Raw genomic sequence first — 24,391 nt, 5'->3', positions numbered from 1 at the left:
GTGCTGCATTTGTGTCCCCAGCCCCCATGACCCTTCTGTTCAGCCTTGCCTCGTCATGAGCTGGAAGGCCACTTCCTACCCCCTCTGGCTGGTTTTAAATCCCTGGGATACTCAGGAAGGTTCCGATGAATTGAATTGAACAGAACTGGGTTGGTTGTGGATGTGAGCAAGGAGGTGTTCTCCACCGAAGACGTGAAGACCCACCATGGTGTCCACTCTGAGAAGACCTGGTGATCTATCTGGCCCAACTCTTAGGAGGATGACCTTCTCCACGTCTGTGATGAAAATGGGCAGTGACACGAGAGGCCCACCTGGTAGCTGGTCTGGGCAGCCTCATGAGCCACCTGCTTGGACTTTAAGGAGGGTGACCTTCTCTGTATCTATGGTGAAGGGGGGCAACTCCACCACGAAGGTTTCCCAATTCCTTGTAATGAGAAACACCACAGATGGGGGAGGAAATCAAGGAGGAAAAAAAAAAAAAGGAAGATATTGAGCTGAAATGTTCTTGTCGCGCAATCTGGGCACTTGCTTTCGGACGAGGAAGAGACTTAGTTGTCAGATCGGCCAGATGTGGGAGCGTCAGGCAGCAGCATGGAGGAACACAGGTTGGCAGGGGCGAGCGTGGTACGGTGGGCTAGTCCGGTCCCCTTGATCCTGGGGTCCTCCAAAGTGTCAAGTCACCAGGGGACCTTTTCCTGCCTCTGTTGCTGCTCCGGGCAGCTGGCACTCCAGGTGGGCGAGAACTTGAGGGTGGGCAATAAAAACTGCTGGTGAAGGGCACCCAGGTGAAGATGGTTATTGGTGATGGGTGCGTCTCGTAGCACGTGAAGCTGCATTTTAAGGTCTGAATGAGTCCCAGGGACCCAGCCAGCTTGCAGTGGGGGTGTGTGGAGTTCTTTGTACAAGCCTGTGCTTGGGACGTGGCTTGGATTTAGTCCAAAGGCTCGGGTGGGACGCCTTCGTGGAGCTGTGTGTCCTGCAGAGCGGGTGGCCTGCCCAGGTTGCAGGTGCTGTTGAAGAGGGTGGCGTTGCATTCTGTGTCTGTGGGTTGCCCGATCACAGTGATACGTGGCACCCCCGGAACCACAGCAAGATCAAAATGCCAGCTTGTGCCAGGGTCCCCCACGGACCCACGCCCCTGCAAGGTGTTTCCTGTGTGCCTTGAATTTGAGAGATGTTGTTCTGAGACAAGGTCTCAGCACCTTCTTTCCAGCTGACATCTGTGTAAAGCTGAAATCTTTCAAAGAGGAAAGAAAACCCAGCCTGGTGAAAACCAGAAGAAGAGGGAAAGTGGGTACAAAAGGCAAAATATGGCACGATTCCATTTATAGGAAACAACCAGACGGGCAAATCCACAGAGACAGAAAGTGGGTTCATGGTGTCTGGGGGCTGGGGGCGTGGACTGGGGAGTGACAGCTCATGCAGACAGGGTCTCCTTCTGGAGGGATGAGAAGGTTCTGGAACCAGATAGAGGTGGTGGGATACACAACATGATGAATGTCCTAAGTGCTGCTGAGCTGTACGTTTTAAAGGGCGAATTTTATACCATGAGAATTTTGCCGCGACTTTAAAAACAATCAAGGCAACAAATAAAGTAAAAGAATGAGATTTCACTGGGCTTTGGTCTTCCGGCCACTTCTGTGAAGGTACCGGGAGCTGCCTCGTAGGACGGGGGTGAGAATTGAACCAGGCTCTGTCTGCACACGATACATCATAGCACTGATTATCTCATGCTCTGCGTTAACTGTCCTCTGGAGGTTTCTCACCACCCTCGACCAAGACCCAGGGGCTGCGATGAACTGCTGATTTAAAGCAGCAACCTTTGGGCGGATTTCTGTGTCCCTTTGTGGTGTGTGAGAACTTGGCTGTTTTTTTCTAAGTCAAGTTTACAGAAGTTTCTGGTTTTGCCCCATCACAGTGAGCAAGAAGCCAAGGCAGTTTCGTTTCAGAGGAAGCTGAATGGGGAACTGCGCTGTAGGGTGTCGATCAGTCTAAGATAGTGTGTATCCTTGGGTACCCGCTGCGTGTCCACCCCCCTTCCCGAGGCGGGTACGATGCGAGGCACTAAAGAGGAGAAAAGTGCGCCCAGGAAGCTGATGGGACAGAGGGCCAGGTGATGAGCGCAGGTGCTGTAACCGCTGAGGACTAAGGTGCTCCGGTCTGTGGCCCTTCCGCGGCCCATCCCCCGCCCTGTTAAGTGAGGCTCAGCTCAAACCGCAAGGGCAGTGCACAAATTGCGGATGTGAAAATCAAGGCAAGAGTCGCTGCGGGCGTGCACTGACCCAGGAAGGTCCTCTCCCAGAGCCTCTACGGTGCAGCCGGAGGGTGCCCCGGCCCCAGCACAGAGGACCGGGGACAAGACGCAGAGGAAAGCTGGGTGGTCCGGGGTCCCGTTCGCAGGTGGAGGAAGCTGGGTGCTTTCCCATCGTGGGAGAAGGGCAGGAGATGTCAGGCGGGTGGGGAAGTTGGAACAGGTGGGCTCTGTGGTTTGGCCCAGGTATGCACACCTGAAAAAGGGAGTGGGTGGGGTCCTCCATTGTTGGGACCCAGCCAGGAGGAGATGGCGAAGGTTCAGGGAATCTATTTCCTTTCTCCCTCCTCCCTTCCTTCCCTCCTCCCTCCCTTCCTTCCTTTCTTCCTTCCTTCCTTCCTTCCCGGCTCCAATAGATGAGCCAGTCCAGCCTTCGACAGAGGAGGTGGGAAAGGAGGCGCGTTCATGGAAACAGCGAATTAAACGCAGGAGGTGGTGGCGGCTTCTTAGCAGAGGCAGCTGGGGTGTGAGGAGAGGGTGTCCGGTGCCTGTGGAGGGCCAGCAGGCTCGGGACACTCCTGAACACGTCTCCGGTGGGGGGGGGGGCGTCCAGGTGATAACGGGCCAGGGGGACTGGGCGTGTGAAGGCAGCTGGGATGAAGGGGAGGGTCTTTGCTGGTGGAGATGGCTCACGGAAGTCGGGAGGTCCCCCTTGTACAATAGATGCCAAAGTCACCCAGGGTGACACAGGCCACGGAGGAGCTGGGCCAGCGGTCTGCTGATGGCGGGTCCTGGAGGTCCAAGAGCCTTGGTGGAAGATGGAGGAGCCCCCTTGGTGGGGCTGGAGCCCAGGAGGGAGATACGAGAATGTGGAGAAGGAGGTCCAAGGGGTCGGCGTGCTGGGCATAGTGGGAGGGACCTCCAAAAAGCAGAGGCAGGACAGGATTGGATAGAGAAGGAATGAATTAGGGAAATGCCAGGAGGAGGGAAGGAAGGCTGGGAGGGAGGGAGGGGGGGAGGAAGGAAAGAAAACTTGTGGTCATTTCTTAGGGCAGCCCCCAGTCAACTAAAACACCAAAAGACAGAGGCTGCATTTAGACCAACAGACTCCATAAATCCAAGGAAATTACAGAAAATATGATCCCGCACCATAAAATGCTGAAAGAGAGGGCCCTCAAGGAAAAGGTGAAGCATTAAAAGGACAGGATTCTGGGAGCGCAGAGAGGTGAGGTGCGCCCTGGCAGAACTTAGCGCCAGAGAAGGAAAGGCCACATTCCAAGTCACAGCAACACCAAAAAATGAATCACCACAACCAAAGATACTATTGGGGAAATGGTGAGCAGAGTCGCAGATGCCACCCCAAACCCAGCCGGAAGACCAGGGGTTTTCCGTGGAGTGTGGCTTTACCGGAATAGAGCATGGTGCTTTTGCAGTACTATTTATTGTTAATGCTAATTGACTTTGTGTAAGGCAGTTGTAGGTTTACAGAAACATCAGGTATAGAGGATTCCTACGTACCCACTTCCCCTACAGAGAGTTCCCGTGACGGACACCATTCGTCAGTGTGGCACAGGTCTTACAATTGATGGAGCAAGTCGGACGCATGACTCTTGACTCAAGTTCATAATTTGCATCCGGGGTCAGTCTTGGTGCTGCACATTTTATGGGTGTGGACAAATGCATGATGACCTGTATCCATCACTCTATATAGTGTCATACAGAGTAGCTTCATTGCCCTAGAAATCCCCTGTGCTCCACTTCTTCATCCCTCTTCCTCTCTTAACCCCTGGCGACCACTGATGCTTTTACTGTCGGCACAGTTTTGCTTTGTGCAGACTGTCACAGAGCTGGAATCACGCGCTACAAGCCCTTTTCCGATTCGTTCTTCTACTCAGTCACATGCACTGAAGGTTCCTCCGTGTCGCTCTGTGTACTGACTGCTTCTGTTTTGTTCCTAATGACGCTTTTTAATTGTTGCAAAACTCAAGTTTTACAAAATATTTTAAGATCTCAAAAAATGTGTTAATGTCATAAAGGAAACCTGAACACGCATTTCTTGTTCCACTCTCCCCAAATCCAGTCTGATTAGTAAGAGAGAGTCAGAGCAATGAGACACAAAGCAAAGGGGCTGTAATTTTCCCCAAAGCATCTTTTTTGTAGAAAAATTAAATAAATTTATTTATTTATTTTTGGCTGCATTGGGGCTTCGTTGCTGCGCACGGGCTTTCTCTAATTGTCGCGAGCGGGGGCTACTCTTCGTTGCGGTGAGATTTCTCATTGCGGGGACTTCTCTTGTTGCGGAGCACGGGCTCTAGGCGCGCGGGCTTCAGTAGTTGTAGCTCGCGGGCTCTAGAGCGCAGGCTCAGTAGTTGTGGCTCACAGGCTCAGTAGTTGTGGCTCGGGGGCTCTAGAGCGCAGACTCAGTAGTTGTGGCTCACAGGCTTAGTAGTTGTGGCTCGTGGGCTCTAGAGCGCAGACTCAGTAGTTGTGGCGCACGGGCTTAGTTGCTCTGCGGCATGTGGGATCTCTCGGACCAGGGATGGAACCCACTTCCCCTGCATTGATGGGCAGATTCTTAACCACTGCGCCACCAGGGAAGCCCCCCAAAGCATCTTATAATCACCGTGATGTGGCAGCCATGGATTCATGGGTCACCTGAGCCACGAATTCCAAGTCCTGGTCCCCGTATGGTCGACAGAAAACGTCCCCCCAAACACCCATGTCCTAATCCCTAGAAACTTTGATATGTTACCTTACATGACAGACAGGACTAAGTGAAAAGCATTGAGATGGCGGATTATTCTGGATTATCTGGTTGAGCTCAGTGTCATCACAAGTGTCCTTATAAGAGAGAGGCAGTGCTGTGATGATGAAGAGGCTGGAGTAATGCACTTTGAAGATGGAGGGGGACCATGCACCCAGGAAGGAGGTGGCTTCCGGAAGCTGGAAAAGCCAAGGAAACGCGTTCCCCTGTGGAGTTTTCGCAGGGAAGCAGCTCTCTGCCAATTCCTTGATTTTACCCCAAAGGGACCGTGTCAGACTTCTGATCTGCAGCACTGCAAGAGATGAACTGCGGAGTTTTTAAAACGCCAAGTCTGGGGCTTCCCTGGCGGCGCAGTGGTTAAGAATCCGCCCACCAATGCAGGGGACGCGGGTTCGAGCCCTGGTCCGGGAAGCTCCCACATGCCGCGGAGCAACTAAACGGGCTGTGCGCCACAACTCCTGAAGCCCACGCACCTAGAGCCCGAGCTCCGCCACAAGAGAAGCCACCGTAGTGAGAAGCCCGGGCACCACAACGAAGAGTAGCCCCTGCTCACTGCAACTAGAGAAAAGCCCTCGTGCAGCAACAAAGACCCAACGCAGCCAAAAATAATAAATAAATAAAAATAAATTTATTAAAAAATAAAATGCCAAGCTTGTGGGAATTTGTTACAGGAGCACAAGGAAAGTAATACAGTTTTCTTGGGGGGCAGGAAAAGCTCCCCGGTTTCCACGCTCTGTGGGGAACTGTACATACACGTCAGGCTCAGCCCCTACAAACTCATGACATCTGTCTGATTTTGTGTCTGTCTTTCTGCTCATTTATCAACTTCCCTCATCGGGTGTGAATAACAAAGGGATCAAAGTGTGAAGCAAGCTTGTCAGAGAGAGAGTCTCCTAGCGTAAAGATAATATGAGTAAGTCACAGAATGTCCTTATGTATCAATGTTACTGACAAAATTGTTCATATTCATACAAACATGGATTATTTCTATATAATTCACATTACATTTACAATTTTATATGAAGATATCCATTACAAACGAAGAGATAGATTTTATAATTAATACATACGGGAATTATATAATAATGTATATAAATGGCTTATATTTTCTTTACATAGTCCATCCCTGCTATTCTGTTCCCAACTTCAGCAGCTGCTCCAGGGGCTATACCTGCTTTTAGCACAGTCTGCTCTGGAGAAATAATCCACTCAATTTGTAAAATGTGTATCCAGCGCCCTGATACCCATATGCTGGGGATGCATTTCTGGGGATAGAGAAACAGCTATGGCTGGGGGCTTACAGTCTCTTAGGGCAGAGAGAAAGACACTGCCCAGAGGGATTCCCATCCACAGTCTCTGATAACCACGTTGGAGACTCAGGGTTTGGGTTTCCCCAAATGCACTGCATGGAGGGACCCTCATCCTCAGGCTCTGGAGAAAGGATGCTGAAGGGTCAGGTGGAGGGTCTCCCAAGGGTCTCCCACTGGATGAAGGAGCCCCATCCTTGGGCGCGGTACATGGCCTTTCATTGCCTTTGACTTGGGAGTTATCCCCCAACCCCCCAACCCCTGCCACCATGTTACAGACCAGGCAGGTGGGCAACTTGCCCAAAGTGATTCAGACGGTAACAGGGAAGACTGGACCTGGTGCTCAGGCTTGAGGACAGGCTCTTGGTTCTGGGGCCATCTCTGAGGCTTACTGAAGCCTGAGGACCCTCTGTAGCCAACAGTGACCCAGGCTGGCCAGGTCACCATACTGACCATCACCCTGGAGAGAGTCCTGTGTTTTTTGCCTGGACACCCCCCCAGGGAAACACCACTGGTCTCCATGTCCAGACCCCCATGAAAGCTGATTTTCTCTTCCCCCAGCACTTTCACATCCCTCGGTCAACCCCCTGTGTGCCCTCGTGATGGCCGTTCTACTCTCCATGCTGCTGGTACCCTCACTCTTCCTGAACCAGGACCAATGGGATAAACGTATGAATGTGTTTCCCCTCTCCCCATTGCTCCCATTCCCATGACCCTGGGTTCTGGGGGAAACATCCCAATGCCTGCATCTAATTTCATTTTATCCTCATATGCAACGGTCAACCGGCATCACACCTCCCGGCTCCCCCCTGCTGGTGATGTGAATTCCCCCCACCCATTCTGCAGACACAGGTGATGGTGGCCGACTCCCTTTACTATGGCAGGATCTGGATAAATAGCCTTTGCTGTTTCCTGTCTTCGTTTATTTCCACAGTGGACATCTCCCCTTGTAGAAAGGGCAGGAAGGAGAGGTGGGAAAGGGGTAGGGGGTGATGAGGATGTGTGAGAGGGGTAGGGGCACAGTGATTCCCAGCCCTGATCTCTGCTCACAAGATGTGAGATACATTGGTTAAGGGAGAATGGAGACGGGAGAAGAAGAGTAGTTTCTGACTCCTGAGGCTGTATGTTTCAGATCTTCCAACCGTGGAACAGAACTCCAGTCTAAACGTGAAGTTTGACCCAAAGGCGACAAAATTAACTTGGGACTGCCAGGAAAACGCTACCTACGGGGAATGCGTGTTGATTCACAAGGAGAAGGGACAGATTAAAAAAAAGGTAAGATGGATTGGATGTGCTCGATCACTGTTCTTTGTAGAGCTCTCGTCAAGCAGGACAAATAAAAAACATACACGTGACACTGGGACACATCACAGACTCATGGCTCGAAGTGCACCAGGAAACTGCTGCTGTGTCCAAGATGTGTCCAGAGGGCTGATTCCCTGAGAGGACCCCATTCCTCTCTCAGGCATCCCTATTCCAATTAGCCTGGGGGCTCCTGGCTGCCTGCAATGGCAGCCTTTTGCTTAGTTGGTCCACCTGCAAGACTTAATCCTGAGAGAGAAATAACATTAGCTCTGCCTGTTCAATGGAAATAAAGTAAACAGACTGACTTGGATACAATGTAAACGTGATATCTGTGAGAGAACGGTGGATATGAGATAGGACAAGAAAAGTCAATCCCGTAAAAGAGGGTGTGAAGTTCCCATACAGTTTAAAGGGATGAGGGCTCTCATATTAAAAGGTGAGCTCTGGGACTTCCCCTGGTGGCACAGCGGTTAAGAATCCGCCTGCCAATGCAGGGGACATGGGTTCGATCCCTGGTCCAGGAAGATCCCACATGCCACAGAGCAACTAAGCCCGTGCGCCACAGCTACTGAGCCTGCGCTCTAGAGCCTGTTCACCACAACTACTGAGCCTGCATGCCACAACTGCTGAAGCCCTCGCTCCTAGGGCCTGTGCTCCACAACAAGAGAAGCCACTGCCATGAGAAGCCCACACACCGCAATGAAGAGTAGCCTCCGCTCGCTGCAACTACAGAAAGCTTGCACACGGCAACGAAGACCCAACGCGGCCAAACATAAATAAATAAAAGAAAATAAAAAGAAAAGGCGAGCTCTAATCTGACCTTCTGAAGGCTGCTAGTTGGCATCTTGCCAAAGAAGGTACCTGGGGGAGATGTCACAGAGGGAGGTGGATGTCATCACAGGGTCAGGGTAGGAGCAAACAACCAGGATGTAATGAAAGAAGACTGGTTCTTAATTCACTGACTGGTGACATCTTTTCAGGTCAAAGACAAGGAATGTCAGTGCACCTTTCAGGACTGTTCTCTCCATGGGGGAGTCACGCTCACTGTCGAAGTAAATATCAACCAAAGACGAATTTCAGAAACACTGGTCTACCTGAACCCAGGTAGGGAAAACATGGCGGTGATTCTTCTCCTTCCCACATGAGCATCAGGGTACATTCCCCCACTTTTTTCTGCTATATGGAGATAGAATTGACACATAGGAATTGCATATGTTTAAGAGGTACATTTGGTGGGGTTTTTTTTTTTTTTATCTTTTTGGCCATGCTGCGCAGCTTGTGGGATATTAGTTCCCAAACCAGGGATTGAACCTGGGCCCTCAGCAGTGAGAGCACAGAGTCCTAACCACTGGACCCCCAGACAATTCCCACATTTGGTGTTTTGATGTACGTATACTTTGTGAAATGATTATCACAATTGAGCTATTAATGTATCCATCCTGTCAAGTAGTTATTTTGTTTGTTTGTTTGTTTTGTGGTGAAAACCCTGGAGATCTACTCTCATAGTGAATTTCAACTGAACAATCCAGTATTTTAACTATAGTCACTATGTCGTGCGTTAGATCCCTGGAACTTACTCATCTTATAGCTGGATATTTCTACCTTTTGACGAACATCTCCCCATTTCCGCCACCCTCCCTAGCCCCTGGAACCCCCATTCTATTCTGTGTGTCTATGAGTTTTCGTTAGATTCCACATATAAGTGAATCATATAGTATTTGTCTCTCTCTGTCGGATTTATTTCACTTAGCGTAATACTCCCCAGGTCCATCCATGTTGTTGCAAACGGCAGAATTTCCTCCCTTTCATGGCTGACTAATATTCCTCTGTGTGTGTGTGTGTGTGTGTGTATCACATCTTCTTTATTCATTCATCTGTCCACACAGACACTTAGTTTATTTCCATATCTTGGCTTCTGTGAATAATTCTGCAGTGAACATGGGGGTGCAGATATCTCTTCGAGATCCAGATTTTATTTCCATGGAATATACACTGATAAAAAGGATCTCCAACAGGGCACGAGGGTTCCCTTTTCTCCACATCCTTGCCAACACTTGTTATTTCTTGTCTTTTTGATGAGAGCCGTTCTGACAGGTGCGAGGTGATACCTCATTGTGGTTTTAATTTGCATTTCCCTGACAATTAGTGATGTTGAGCATCTTTTTAGGTACCTGTTGGACATTTGGATGTCTTCTTTGGAAAAACGTCTATTCGCGGACCGGGGCACGAACCCGCGTCCCCTGCATCGGCAGGCAGAACACTCAACCACTGCGCCACCAGGGAAGCCCCCCTTTGACTGTTTTTAATCAGATTATTTGTTTTTAAAAAATTTGTTTTTTGCTCTTGGGTTGCTTGAACTCTTTATATATTTTGGATATTAACCCCTTATCAGATATATCTGGTTTGCAAATATTTTCTCCCATTCCATAGGTTGGCTTTCCGCTGTGTTGATTGTTTCCTTTGCTGTGCAGAAGTGTTTAGTTTGATCCAATTCTAGTTTTCTACTTTTGTTTTTGTTGCCTGTGCTTTTGGTGTTAAATCCAAAAAATCATTGCTGGGACCAGTGTCAAGATGTTCTTTCCCTATGCTTTCTTCTAGGAGTTTTACAGTTTCAGGTCTTATATTTAAGTCTTTAATCCATTTTGACTTGATTTCTGTATGTGGTGTGGGATAAGGACCCAATTTCATTCTTCTGCATGTGGATATGCAGTTGTCCCATCATCATTTAGTAAAGACACTAATCCTTTCTCTCTGGTGTGTTCTTGGCAGGTTTATCAAATATCAGTACACCATAAGTGTGGGGATGTATTTCTGGGCTCTCTAATCTGTTTCAGTTATCTCTATGTCTACTTTTATGCCGTCATAGTACAGTTTTAATTACTGTAGCTTTGTAATATATCTTGGGATGAGGCAACATGAAGCTTCCAGCTTTGTTCTTCTTGCTCAAGATGGTTTTCACTATTTGGAGTCTTGTGGTTCCATACGAATTTTAGGACTGTTTTTTCTTTTTCTTTAAAGAATGTCATTGGGGTTTTGATAGGGGTCACATTGATCTATAGGTCACTTTGGGTAGTATGGACATTTTAACACTATTAATTCTTTCAGTCCATTAACACAGGGTGTCTTTCCATTTATCTGTGTCTTTTTTCATTTCCCTCATCAATGTCTTGCAACATTGAACTTACAAGCCTTTCACCTCCTTGGTTAAGTGTATTCCTAGGTACTTTACTCTTTTTGTTGCTATTGTAAATGAGATTTTTTTTTCTTAATTTCTGTTTCAGCTATGTCATTGTTACTGTGTGGAACTGCCAGTGATTTGTGTATGTTGATTTTGTATCCTGCAACTTTACTAAATGTATTAGTTTCAATATTTTTTTTTTGTTTAGTCTTAGGGTTTTCTACGTATATGATCATATCATCTGCAAACAGAGATCATCTTACTTCTTTCTTTCTGATTTGAATAACTTTATTTCTTTTTCTTGTCTAATTGCTCTGGCTAGGACTTCAGGTACTATGTTAAATAGGAGTGGTGAGAGTGGGCATCCTTGTCTTGTACAGGACCTTAGAGGAAACGCTTTCAGTTTTTCTCCATTGAGTATGACATTAGCTGTGGGATTTTCACATTTGGCCTTCATTGTGCTGAAGTAAATCCTTTTTATACCTATTTTGTTGAGAGTTTTTATCCTGAATGGATGTTGAATTTTGTCAAACACTTTTTCTGCATCTATTGAGATGATTATGTGGTTTATCTCTTTCACTCTGTTAACGTGGTGCATCACGTTGATTGATTTGCATATGGTGAATCGTTCTTACATCCAAGGGATAAATTTGACTTTTAACATGCTGTTGGATGTGGTTTGCTAGCATTTTGTGGGGGATTTTTACATCTGTGCTTATTAGGGATATTGGCCTGTAATTTTTTCTTTTCTTGTGTCTTTGTCTGGCTTTGGTATCACAGTGATGAGTGATGCTGACCTCAGAAGATGAGTTTAGAAGTGTTCCCTCTTCTTCTCTTTTTGGGGAGAGTTTGAGAAGAATTGGTATTGATTCTTCTTTGAACCATGAAGCCATCCGGTCCATCCCCCTTTATACTCCATGTACAAATTATTTTGTTTCTGTCTCTTCCCAGGTCGGGAGGGCACAGCTGCCCAAAACTTCTCCTGTCTTATCTACAATGCGGATTTCATGAACTGCACCTGGGCCAAGGGCCAAGCAGCACCCAATGACGTTCAATATTTTTTGTATATAAGAGACTCCAAGTAAGTGTTGACCTCATGTAGACAGCCCTGAGAAATACAGTGAAGAAAGAAATATGCCTGGATTGTTCTCTGAACACTTTGGAATCTTACAGGAAAAAAATAGAAAGAGAATGCCCTCATTACCTAAAAGACTCGGGAACACACGTGGGATGTCACCTCCAAGACCTCTCGGGATTAACGTCGTACAGTTACTTCCTGGTTAACGGTACCAGCCAAGAAGCAGGAATCCAGTTCTTCGATTCGGTTTTGCTGTTAAAAGAAATAGGTGAGAGCAACCACCTGTGATTTAACCACTGCCTAGTAGGTCCGACAGAATTTGCGTTGAAATCTGTGTACGTTTCCTGGAGATGCTGTAACAAATGACCACAAACTGGGAGGCTTAAAACAATGGAAATGTATTCTCTTGCAGTTCTGGAGGCCAGAAATCCAAAATCAAGGCATTGGCAGGGTTGGTTCCTTCTGGACTGTCTGAAAGAACTTCTGCTCCCATGCCTCTTTCCTAGCTTCTGGTGATGGCCAGGAGTCCTTGGCTTATGGATGCATCATTTCAATCTCTGTCCACATGTCCATCTTCTTGGTATATCATAAATCTCCCTTCCTTCCTTTTATACAGACACGAGTCATTGGAGTTAGAGCTCATCTTATCCAGAATGACCTCATCTCAAGATCCTTAATTACTCAGTCAAACATGTCCACAAATTAGAGAGACAGCCACCCGAGAAGAGCAGGCATGGTAGCTCCACACCCTTTGCCCATGCCTTGCCTTATGCATCTCTTCTGTCTGGCTGCTCCTGAGTTATGTCCTTTTATTGTAAAATAGTGATCTAGTAAGTAAAATGTTTCCTGAGTTCTGTGAGCTTCTCTTGCAAATTAATCAAACCCACGGAGGAGGTCAGGGGAATCTTTGATCTATAGCAGGTCAGTTGGAAGCACAGGTGATGACCTGGACTTGGGATTGACATTTGAAGTGGGAGGACTAAGCCCTTCACCTGTGGAATCTGATGCTACCTCCAGGTAGATAGTGTCAGAATTGAGTTGAATTGTAAGACACCCAGCTGGTGTCAGAGACTTGCTTGGTGGTGTTGGGGGTCGGGGGGAAGCCCCACACATTAGAACTGGGTGCATAATCGTAAGTCCAGATCACAACGATAGGCCAGAGGAGTTACATCCCTTACTTTTTTCTGAGCTGGAAAATCCAGTGTAAGTATCCTAGGGATAGAGCATCTCACCTCTAAAGTTAAAGACGATCAGATCTACTCAGTGTGGAAGTGGAGTCCATGAGATTCACAGTCACAAGAGAAGCTTCACACAGCCAAGCTGTCCAAACAGACCTTCAAAGGTTCCAACAACAGAATTGAGTCTCAGCTTTTAGAATGGAACAGATGCCCATCAAAATGCAGTCAGATACAGAACTCCCATCCTGTTGATTGCTGGCATGCACCGTCATGGCGTCACTGTTTGGATATCTGTTCAACGATGAAGGACACTGAAGTTCCTTGACCTTTACAAACATGCATCAACTCCCCCATTTGGAAGCCATGACTTTGCTAGCTCCATGTGGACCCGGTTCCTCCAAGCCCCCGTCTTTCCGTCCTTCCCTCCCTTTGGGTAACCTGCTACAAGGACAAGTGTACACCCAGTTGAACCTACCCAGATGCCACCTCCTCTTTCTCTCCTTCGAATGTGACAGTCCAAGCCCCTCCACCCATCCTGGACCATTGTGAATTCACTTCTTCTTCTTCTTCTTCTTTTTGCCAGCTCTTTCTCTTCTTTCTAGTGCTCTGCTCCAGGCTGGTCTCTTGAAGATACTCCCGTATGCCAAACAATGTCTTCTCTTGAACGCCAGCCCCTCTTTCTACCTGCAGGCTCTCTGATCCCATAGGATAGTCCAGGCCTCTTAAGGCTAAAGTCATTTCAAACCAGCCTCTCTCCTGCCCTCCAAACCCATCACCACCTACCTCCCCAGGTCTTCTTTTTTCTAAATTTTATTTATTTTTGGCTGCGTTGGGTCTTGGTTGCTGCACGCAGGCTTTCTCTAGTTGCGAGGGCTACTCTTTGTTATGGCGCACGGGCTTCTTATTGTGGTGGCTTCTCTTGTTGTGGAGCACGGGTTCTAGGCGTGCGGGCTTCAGTAGTTGTGGTGCATGGGCTTCAGCAGTTGTGGCTCACAGGCTCTAGAGCAGAGGCTCAGTAATTGTGGCTCACTGGCTTAGTTGCTGTGCGGCATGTGGGATCTTCCCAGACCAGGGCTCGAACCCATGTCCCCTGCATCAGCAGGTGGATTCTTAACCACTGCACCACCAGGGAAGTCTCCCCAGGTCTTGTTGAACCCAAACTTCCTCCCTTCTGCACATGGCGGCCTGATGATTGTTATCTTCCCCAAGAGACAACACTCAGACCCACCCCTGCCTCCCGGTGACCTTGGTGAGCTACCATCAATGTTGCGAAGGCAGAACTGGGTCTCCTCTCTGTGGTCCAGGGGAAGCATTCTGGATTAGAGGTGTCTGCTGGGTTCTCATTACAGAGCAATACAACCCACCCAACAATATCACCGTGCACTGCAATGAATCACACTGCTTCATCCGGTGGGAAAAGCCCAGGACCCGAAAAACACTGTCCATCAGGGAGTTCCAGTACCAGCTGGACATCCAGAGACAGGTGAGTGGACACTGCTCCAAGCAGGGCACCACACCTCAAGAAGCTTGGCAGCCACCCCCATGACCCACCGTGAGAACCTGGGGCACATGAGGTGGGCTCAGAATGGGTGAACATCTGGGAAAATTCAAGGTCTGCTCCAAGCCCACCTGGACCCAGTGTAGACAAGGAGGAACCCCCTCCCTATGTCCACCTGGACCCAGTGCAGACAAGGAGGAACCTCTGCTCCAAGCCCACCTGAGTTCTTATTAGGATCCATATCCAGCTGAGGTTCTAGAAGGAGCCATGAACAGGGGCATCCTCCCTCCTGTGGGCATGTTCCATCCTTCTATTTGGGGGCCACTGCAGGTTGGGGGGACAGTAGGAGCTCAACACTTTGTTGGACCCTGACTGTTTCGGGTTTTCCTGACTGCGCTCAGAGGGGGAGATTGGATGAGACCCATGAAAAACCTTCAAAATGGAGAGAAATAAACATTCTATTTTGGTTTGGGTTTTTTTTTTTTTTTCTAGAGTGATACCGGAAGCAGTAGAAATCAACTGGTGAGTTACAACTCTGACCCAAAATATCACCCTTGTAGCTTAAGCGTACGATGTTGGGCAACGGACACATGCCAACTGCAAACTTCGTCCAGCGGTGGCCAGGATGGGGACGGGGTAAAAACCAGAGGATGGAGGTTTCCTAGAGTACCATCCAGTCAGTGATATAGGGGCACCCCCCCCAGTAGGCCCCTGGATGGGCTCTCCCTCTTCTATCCGTGTTGGTCCAGGAGATGATGTCTTCTTCCAAAATTCCTCTCGAGGTTGATCATCAAAGTAATTTTTGTTGATCTTTTCTAAGTTTCACCGCCACTCTGACCTCAGTATCCTCCTCTGTCCGATGAGGAAGTCGAACTTGGTCCTCTTAACATCCTTTACAGGGACATTATCCATCCATAGGTTGGTTCATACCCACTGTAGCTCTTGAATCATTTCTGCATCTGTACTTACGATCCTAGCAACCCCAGGAGTGGTTACTCGGAAAATGGCAGAATCACTCATTGTCATTATTCCCTTAAGCTTTCCTCCCAAGTTCTCAGGACGTAAAATACCACATTCATGCCCAGATTGGGAGAGTGTGGCTTTGAATCTTTCACTGCAGTTGGGCAATTGAAACGACACCCGCATTCTGTTTCTCAACACAGGCAACAACTCTGTCTAACTTTCTGTTTTCTCCAAAGATTGTGGTGTCTGGTGACATGGGGAATAAATACAGCTTTCCGAGACCGGGGCTCAGAGCCAAACATACTGTGAAGATCAGGACAGCAGATGCCCGGAAAGCCCACTGGGGTGCCTGGAGTCAGCCAGCTGAGTTTGGTACGTGTCCCAAGATCATCACCAGACAGATCCTGGCATCCTGAATTCATCTCTGAGCCATTCTGGGAGGGGTTCCTGTCCACCGGCCCCTGCAACACTGTTCCCCTGGCAACAGCAAGGGCTCGTGAGAGGGACCCTTTAAGAATAACTAAGAGCCTTCCTAAGCCTCCGCCCCACCAGGAAATGACCCATCCCTCGTGGTCACGCCAAACAGCCGTCACGGTCCACCTCTGATCAGGATACAGCTCACATCCAAACTGGCTCTGTTTCTTTCTAATCGGGGGAGGGCTAACCTGACAGATTTTGGTCTTGTTTTGTTTTTTTTGCGGTATACGGGCCTCTCACTGTTGTGGCCCTTCCCCTTGCGGAGCACAGGCTCCGGACGCGCAGGCTCAGTGGCCATGGCTCACGGGCCCAGCCGCTCCGCGGCATGTGGGATCTTCCCGGACCGGGGCACGAACCCGCGTCGCCTGCATCGGCAGGTGGACTCGCAACCACTGCACTACCAGGGAAGCCCTAGCCTGACAGATTTTACTACCTTCCTCCTTCTAACTTTGATCAGCTGGCAAGAATATAATGGTTTGGCCCTAAAGCCAATCTGATACTTAAGAGTCTACCTTCCCTTCCATCCAGTCTCAAACACCTTCAGTGTTTTAGCAAGCATAGTATGCATACGTTTTTTTGGTTGTTGTTGTTTTCTGATCCAAGATCAATGCCTTTGATGCCTGCCGGTGTAGAATTTATGAAATGAAATAAGGATTCAGCAAAATTTCATAAGCTGGAAGCGACAGCTGAGCAGAGTAAGGAACTGATTTGCCGTCTTGCATGTGTCAGTGGGTTCTTAGCCGTGACACCAAAAGCAGGAATGATGAAAGAAACAAATTGGTAAAGCGGACTTCATCAAAAATGAAAACTCTTGTGCATCAAAGGACACGCTCAAGACAGTGAAAAGACAACCCATGAAAGGGGAGAAAATATTTCAAATCATTTGATAAGGGCCAAGCCTCCAAAGCATATAAAGTATTCTGAGACGCCAAGAACAAAAACACTGACAACCCACTTTACAAATGGGTTTAAAATATGCCCCCCACCACCAAAAAAATAAGAATAGACAAAAAGAATAGACTTTCCCCGGGAACAGAGTTCTAAACTGACTTGGCTGACATCCGTGTGGCTTTTTCTGGTTTCATTTCCCCTCCGGAATACGCACTTTTGACAATTAACATATTCGCTTAAAATAAACAACAACAGCTTTGTGTAATAGGTCACATTTTATCTGTTCCTATTGAAAAATCTCACAATGGCGGCCCCTCCATCAGGTTATGAGGATCCTGGTAGAATTGGGATTTCTCATTGGATTTTTAAATATTCACAGACGAAATGTGCCTCATTAGGAAAGTAACGTACTGTAAAGAGCGCTTATCCTAAATGACATGCGAAATGAAAGCTTAAGAATAGATGGGATGCAATTTTGTTTAAAACCGCATGCCTGGAAATGTGTATTCATCCTTTTTTGGTCCGTTTTTAAATTGCATTCTTGGTCTTTGGGTTGCTGTGTCTTAAAATCGCTTTATGTGTTTTGGACATGATCCCGGGGTCGTGTTGTCCCACGAATATCTTTTTGTGAAAGTTGCAGGACTGGGTCCTTTCCTTAGATGGCCGTCCTGCTCTGGGCATGTTTCCTCCTCCGTGAGCTAGTGAGGACATAAGCTGGCTGAGTGGTGATCGCTCATGTCCCGGCCCCCCGCGTACTTGGCTTGTTCCCCTCTCTCTCCCCAGGCTCTGCGGAACCAGAATCCAGCCTGGTGCACGTCTACCTGCTGGTGGTCCTGGGGACCTTCGTCTGTGGCCTGACCATCAGCTGCCTTTTCAAAAGGTAACCTCAGGTCGTCCTAGGTGGGCATCCCCGTGGTCAGCGGAGGGGGCCGGTGTTTATTCCAAAGACAGCCCCAGTCGGCTGGCAAAAAAGAGAGGGCAGCCTGCAAACATCCCAGGCAGTCCTAGCAGCCAATTGGCGTGTGGGTTTTCTGGAGGGAAACTTGTCTGGAAAAAGGGAAGGAAGTTGGAGAGATGGAAAAACACACAGGAGAGAAACAGCTCTGATGCTGCATCTGTCAGTGGCAGGAGAGCTGGCAACCAACAAGGGTCTTTCCTGCCCCCAGACTCCTGCCGGGCAACCCTCACAGCCCTGCTGTGCTCAGAGCTCTGCCTTCCTTCAGCCCCTTGGAGCTTCTGGAGTTCTCAGAATGTCTCTCCTCCTCTGACTTTCATTTCCCCCAGCACAAGTCATTCAGCCCCGGCTCCCAGACCACTGCAGTCAGCCTGTCCACGGGCACCTCCGCAGTCATCTTTCCTGTTGTGTGACCCAGGCATCACACAGGGTCTGTGGCCACCGGGCAAATGCTTTGCAACGAAGCATGAACACACAGACTAAAGTTGCATGCGTACGGCATGACGCACTCTGCAAAGCATGGAGAGATTTTGCACCTGGAGACCCTCCTGCAGGATGTGGGGACGCTGTGGGCATCCACCTGCGGCCCCTGTCCTGATGCCCCTGTCCTGGTTGGGCGTCCTGTGCTAAATGTCCCCCAGGACCAGGCGAGACACTGGTCTGCCCTGTGAAAGCAACTGCGAGGCACCCCTGTTCCCAGGGACACTGGACCTGGGAGCAAAGAGGCGTTTGGGCAGCCCGGCCACTGGCTGTGGTGACAGGGACAGATCTCGTGCCTTACACAGAAGACTTATCTTAAAGAAAAGCTGTGTGAGTTTCCTGTAGCTGCTGGAACCAGTGACCACAAGCCAGAGGCTTAAAGCCACAGGCATCCATCCTCCCCCATCCTGGAGAGCAGACCTCTGAGCTCAAGGTGTCTCAGGGTCACGCTCACTCCAGAGGCTCCAGGGGAGGGTCCTTCCCGCCTCTTCCAGCTTCTGGGGGCTCCAGGCGTCCCTGGGCTCGTGGCCGCCTCCCTCTCGTCTCTGGCTCTGTCTTCCTGGGGTTTCTCCTCTGTGTCTGTGTCTCTCCTCTTCTGTGTCTTGGATGTAGGGCCGTCATTGGATGTAGGGCCACCCTCATCCAGGGGGACCTCATCTCAAACCCTTCACTACATCACATCTGCAAAGACCCCGTTTCCACATAAACTCCCAGGTTTCAGGGGTCAGGAGTTGAATATATCTTTGGAGGCTACCTTTCAACTCAGTACAACCTCTCCTGATGATGTCACAGGATTGGAGGTACCATTCGTGTGGTGAGAAAGAAATGCCCCTGTGAACATGCAGCAGGACTGGGGTGCTGCGGGGCCATGGAATATGCTGGTTAAGAGACAGCACTGAAAAGGCATGACATCCAGTCTGGAACCGTGGGCTTCAAGGTTGGATAAGCCTCCTGGTCTTTAAACACCAGAGACCCCAGACTCCTCCAAGCTGCCGGAGACTGGACATGTCCCCCACTCCCATCCCTGTGTCCAAGGGAGTGAATGAAGGTTCTAGAAGGACCCTCACAGAGTCTATCATTTTCTCCATGGTCTAAGCCTGGAGTTGGTCCTTCTGTGATTCTTAAAGGAAATTGTTCTGAAGAAATGAGCCTGCATGACGTGCTTGCACGTGACATGACAACATGTCCCCTTTGGGTGCAAGAAGGAAATTGGGCATCTAGGTCTTTTCTTCACACATTTCTTGTCTCACCAGGTTCCTAGGGATGCACAGGTTATTCCCGCCAATTCCACGGATCAAAGACAAATTGAATGATAGCCATCAAATCGACCACCAGGTACATATGGGGTGGGGGGCAAACCAGGATGGAGAAGAGGGGACAGTGACCCCAGAATCTCAACTGTGTCCACCCAAAGGGGTCCACAGGGTGTGGCTGCCATCCCGTGTCCTGCTCCCTGGCCTTCTTCAGGGGTCAGGGACTGGGGTTTTACCTGCGAGCTGTGTCTGGGGAAATTGCGTGTGGGGAGAAGGAGAGAAGGAAGACGGGGAGGGAGAAAGAGAGAGGTAGAGACAGAGTGAAAGGGGTCTGACCATATCTCCGGGAGCGGACGACTCCCAGAGAGGATGAAAAAGGACAAGGGACAAGTGAGACCCCCATACGTGACACCCCCCTTGGGTGCACCCATCACATCTGCCTCTCCGCGGGGTGGGGGCTACGTCTACCTACTCCGCTGTCTGGCATCATATCCCCCAGCTGTCAGCTTGCTCACCTCCATGCTTGAGCTGGGCATCTCTCCTCTCAGGAGCACTGACCCACACCCTCTCCGCGTCCCTGGGACCTCCAGGGGCCCGCCCACCCCAGGGGGCCAGCATGAGCCACGTCCCGCTACCCCTGAGCTCCGGGTGGCCCTAGCGTGTGTGGTACCCTAGGCTCAGATGTCCCTCCCACAAGCTCATCTGCCAGCTACAAGATCTGACGCAGAGAGCCGTCTCGGATTTCTAGGTAAACCCCCCATGGCCACTGCTCGCGGGCCTCCTGACACCCCCATCCTTCTCCCCAGCAGATCCTCTGGGAGAAATTTGCACATGACGTGGGAAAAGGTGACAAGGAAGAGGTCTTAGCCGTGGAAGAAGTTGCAGAAGCCCCAGCGAATGCGTGAATTCCAGTTGTCCTCATCCCCAGCGCTTTCTGGAAGTTGCTGGGGTTTTTTTACAATTCTTTTAATGTTTTTTCAATGTTTTGCTTAATTATTGTGAATGTAGCTTTTTTAAATTGTTTTGAGCATTTTTCTAGCTTTCTGTTCTGTTCTGGTTTGTTTTGTCTTTTTTTTTACTCTAAAAAATAATGTGATGTTTTGCAAAGATGCTTTGTAGTGGGAGGGACGTTTCGAGGCCCGTGGATCCTGACCACGTAACGCGCCTTCCAGCTGCTCCAGGGAAACACCACCCCTTCCTCACAGAGAGGGGTCGGAGCTGCTGCTGGCCGCTGGGGCTGGGATGAGGGTCTGTGCCGCCGCCCGCTTCCACTGGCAGAAGATTCACATCCTCCTTTTTTCTCTACTGGCTGCAGTTTAGAAAGGAATGACTTTCCAGTGGCTGCTCTAACAGGACCACAATTACTGAGCCGACACAGCGGGCGCCTACCCGTTAGAGCTTGTAAGCCCTCCTGCCTGCTCCTTATAGGGATACTTGTGGATTATGTCACACCCACCTGGTAATCCAGGACCATGTCTCCATCTCGAGATCGACATCTGGGACTTAATGACATCTGTAAAGTCCCTTCTGTCAGAAGGCAACATTTTTATAGGGTCCAGGTATTAGGATGTGGACTTCTCTGGGGACATTTTTCTGTCCACCCCACAGAGCCCAAGGAGGGAAGCTTGGTTGAGCGGCAGTGATGGGCGAGCTCAGAGCCGCCCTCACTCCTCCAAATTCGCACCTGACCCACTGGGCTCTGTGCCCCCTCCCCATACCTGCCCTGTGCATCCCTCCTGTGTGACTTGGATCCTAAGTCAAAACCAGCTGAGTTACATGCTTTATCGTAAGCCAGCAAAGTCTTTGTTTTCAATTCCCGTCTCTACCTGAGTCCCGTGAGCAGTTATAGCAAATTATCAACCCTGAGGAGGCGGGTCATGGGAAGCCCTGATTTATAGCCAGTCGGTCCGAAGTCCGGGCTGCCCGGGACTCCCACCTGGGGATCTGAAGGGAGTGAGGTCTGGAGTCTTGGGGAGCCGGTTGTAGGTGTTGGAAAATGGCCCAGCAGACCTCACACACCCGCATGAAAGGCAGAGCAGCTGAGCGTTTTACTGTACGATGTCACATCTCAAGAGAAATGAGTTATTTATGTCTGTGAGTCTGTTTCTGCTTTGTATATAAATTCATTTATTTTTTAGATTCCAAAGTGATGATTACCAAAGGAGAAAGGAAGTGGGGGAGGGGATAAATTAGGAGTTTGGGATTAAGAGATACAAACTACTCTACATAAAATCGATAAGCAACAATGATTTACTTTGTAACACAGGGAACAATATTCAATATCTTGTAATAACTTGGAGTGGAAAATAATCTGAAAATATATATATATATATATATAACTGAATCACTTTGTCGTACACCTGAAACCAACACAACATTGTAAATCAACTAGACTCCCACATAAAATAAAAATTTAAAAAGACACTAAGGTCATTCTAATGGAAAAAAACGAGTTCTTGGACTGATGCCCCAGGCACTCAGGACCTAATGCCCCTGTATCCTCTGTGGCCCCGGCGGTGACCAGCTGCAGCGTCCCAGCCCATCCTCTCCCCCGACGCTCAGGCTGCAGGTGCCTGCTCGTCTCTGCCACCCGGGAGGCCCGGCCTGGACCCTCCCGGTGACTGTGTGGTTTGCACAATGGTACCCCTGTGCTCACACGAGGGGTCAGCGGCTGCAGAGGCAGACTTTCAGGAACTTGCAGGCCACAGCATTGCCCACCAGGATGCGTGAGGCCGGCACAGCTGGGGTGGTGGGATGGGTCCCAGTGACACCAGCCGTGTCCCCGGCATCCTCTCCCCGTGGGAGGGCAGAGGGTGAGCATATGCTTCCTGGGGACCCCTCTCGGGGCAGCTGTATAGCTGCCTAAGTTGCACCCTTAAATAGAGAGTTAAGGCACTGGGTCAGCAGAGACTGGCCGGGCACAGATCCACGCACCGGGCGGTGTCCTAGGATCACGGGGTGCCGAGGGGCACTGGAAGGGGGAGACAGAAGAAAAGTCCCGCCCCGATGGAGCTCTCCTCCTGCTGAGGCAGCCAACCATTGGACAGCAGGGAAGGACGTGGACGGCGTGTGAGTGACATGTTCCGGGGGCACAGGACTCGGAAACACCTCGTAGTTGACGGTGAGCTCTCAGCCCCGTGCTGGGGGGAAAGGGTTCTCCCAGGAAAAACTAAAGCTGAGCAAGTGCTGGCTCTCGTGGAGGCCGGAGAGGGGATTCAGGGCGGGGCGAGGGGTCTCCACACTGCCAGGGAGCAGGGAGCAGGGGCAGCGATGGCTGGGTGGGGGGAAATGGGGACCTTTGGAGGAGAATCTGGGTCTGGATGTACAGGCGGGAGGGCCGGGGTTGGGGGGAAGCAGCAAATGACACAGACCGGGGGGCTAAACACCACAGGCATCCATCCTCCCCCAGTCCTGGGGACCAGACGTCTGAGGTCAAGGTGTCCCAGGGCCGCGCCCCCTCCAGAGGCTCCAGGGGAGGGTCCTTCCCGCCTCTTCCAGCTTCTGGGGCTCCAGGCGTCCCTGGGCTCGTGGCCACGTCCCTCCCGTCTCTGCCTCCGTCTTCACGGGGCTCCTCCTCTGTGTCTAGGTCTCTCCTCTTCTGTGTCTTAGAAGGACCCTGTCATTGGATGTAGAGCCACCCTCATCTAGGAAGACCTCATCTCAGACCCTTCCCTTCATCACCTCTGCAGAGTCCCTGTTTCCAAATTAAGTCACAGTCTGAGGTTCTGGGGGGTCCGGAGGTGGACTTACCACTTTGGAAGGAACACAGTTCTGCCCACACACCCCTCTAAAGAGGCTCCTTCCCGACTGTGTGCACCCCTAACCCCCAGCCCTGCCCCAAAGTGCCCCCAACCTGCACCCACAGCCCTACCTCCATCCACATCCCCCAAGCGTCCGCAAACGTTCGCTCCTGGGAAAACCAGACACTTCAGGCTCCGCAGGCCATGCGCATCTGTCAACCAGATCCGGTCTCTTTTTTTTTTTAACAACGCTTTAAAAATGTAACAATTTATTCTTAGCTCACAGGCCCTCCAAACACAGGCCGCTTTTGGCCGGTAACCCCAGTGCATGCCCTCTATGAGGTGAAGGCCAGGTAAATGAGATTTGTAAGGACAGACAAATTAAAATTAAGGAAAATAATTTTATTTATTTTTAAAATTAATTTTTACTGGAGTAGAGTTGCTTTACATTGTTGTGTGAGTTTCTGCTGTACAGCTAAGTGTATCAGTTATACATACACACCTATCCCCTCCTTTTTGGATGTCCTTCCCATTCGGGTCACCGCAGAGCACTGAGTACAGTCCCCTGTGCTCTACAGCAGGTTCTCCTTAGTTACCTATTTTATACATAGTACTGTGTATAGATGTCCATCCCAACCGCCCAGTTCATCCCACCCCGCCCCAACCCCCCCTTGGTAACCATACGTTTGTTCTCTACATCTTGTGACTCTGTTTTTACTTTGCAAATAAGTTCATCTGTACCATTTTTCTAAATTCAACATGTAAGTGATATTATACGATATTTGTTTTTCTTTATTTACAGAGAAACACACACCACAGACAGAGTGTGGGCCATCTCAGAAGGTGGGAGGCCAAGAAAGATCATTTAAACTCTCTCTTCTGTGACATCAGGGCAAGTACCACCTCGCTCCAAGTTGCAAACGTACCTACTGGCACTAAAGCTGGGAGACGTGTGTTTTTTTTCTCCGGAGAGAGGCAACTGGTTAACGTAGATGGGGCCCCGATAAACTGGGGGGTCTCGGACAAACCCTGCGCGGCCCACGGGGCAGCCAAGACCTGTCGCTTCAGGAAAT

At 49.7% G+C, this 24,391-nt stretch overlaps 1 protein-coding gene across 7 annotated transcripts; it reads left to right on the top strand.

Annotated features, from left to right (window-relative positions):
* The first annotated feature begins 522 nt into the window (after window positions 1-522).
* Window positions 523-21,961, top strand: CSF2RA (colony stimulating factor 2 receptor subunit alpha). Of its 7 annotated transcripts, none has more exons than XM_024768090.1 (12): window positions 523-605; window positions 6,884-6,991; window positions 7,455-7,597; window positions 8,608-8,731; window positions 11,757-11,886; window positions 11,979-12,151; window positions 14,411-14,544; window positions 15,052-15,081; window positions 15,759-15,894; window positions 17,674-17,770; window positions 19,579-19,660; window positions 20,388-21,961. In XM_024768090.1, the coding sequence occupies exons 1-12, from the start codon at window positions 569-571 to the stop codon at window positions 20,481-20,483; spliced, it is 1,290 nt and encodes a 429-aa protein (XP_024623858.1). In that variant the 5' UTR covers window positions 523-568; the 3' UTR covers window positions 20,484-21,961. The 7 variants fall into 7 exon arrangements, with proteins under 7 accessions (XP_024623858.1, XP_024623856.1, XP_024623862.1 ...); XM_024768088.1 differs by having other exon boundaries at window positions 20,385-21,961; XM_024768092.1 differs by lacking the exon at window positions 523-605 and adding an exon at window positions 615-732 and having other exon boundaries at window positions 20,385-21,961.
* The last annotated feature ends 2,430 nt before the right edge of the window (window positions 21,962-24,391 follow it).

Source organism: Neophocaena asiaeorientalis, unplaced genomic scaffold (assembly GCF_003031525.2).
Source record: "Neophocaena asiaeorientalis asiaeorientalis breed wild unplaced genomic scaffold, Neophocaena_asiaeorientalis_V1.1 scaffold871, whole genome shotgun sequence".
In the NCBI taxonomy this organism is placed as follows: Eukaryota; Metazoa; Chordata; class Mammalia; order Artiodactyla; family Phocoenidae; genus Neophocaena; species Neophocaena asiaeorientalis.
This window is presented reverse-complemented; position numbering and strand designations above follow the sequence as displayed.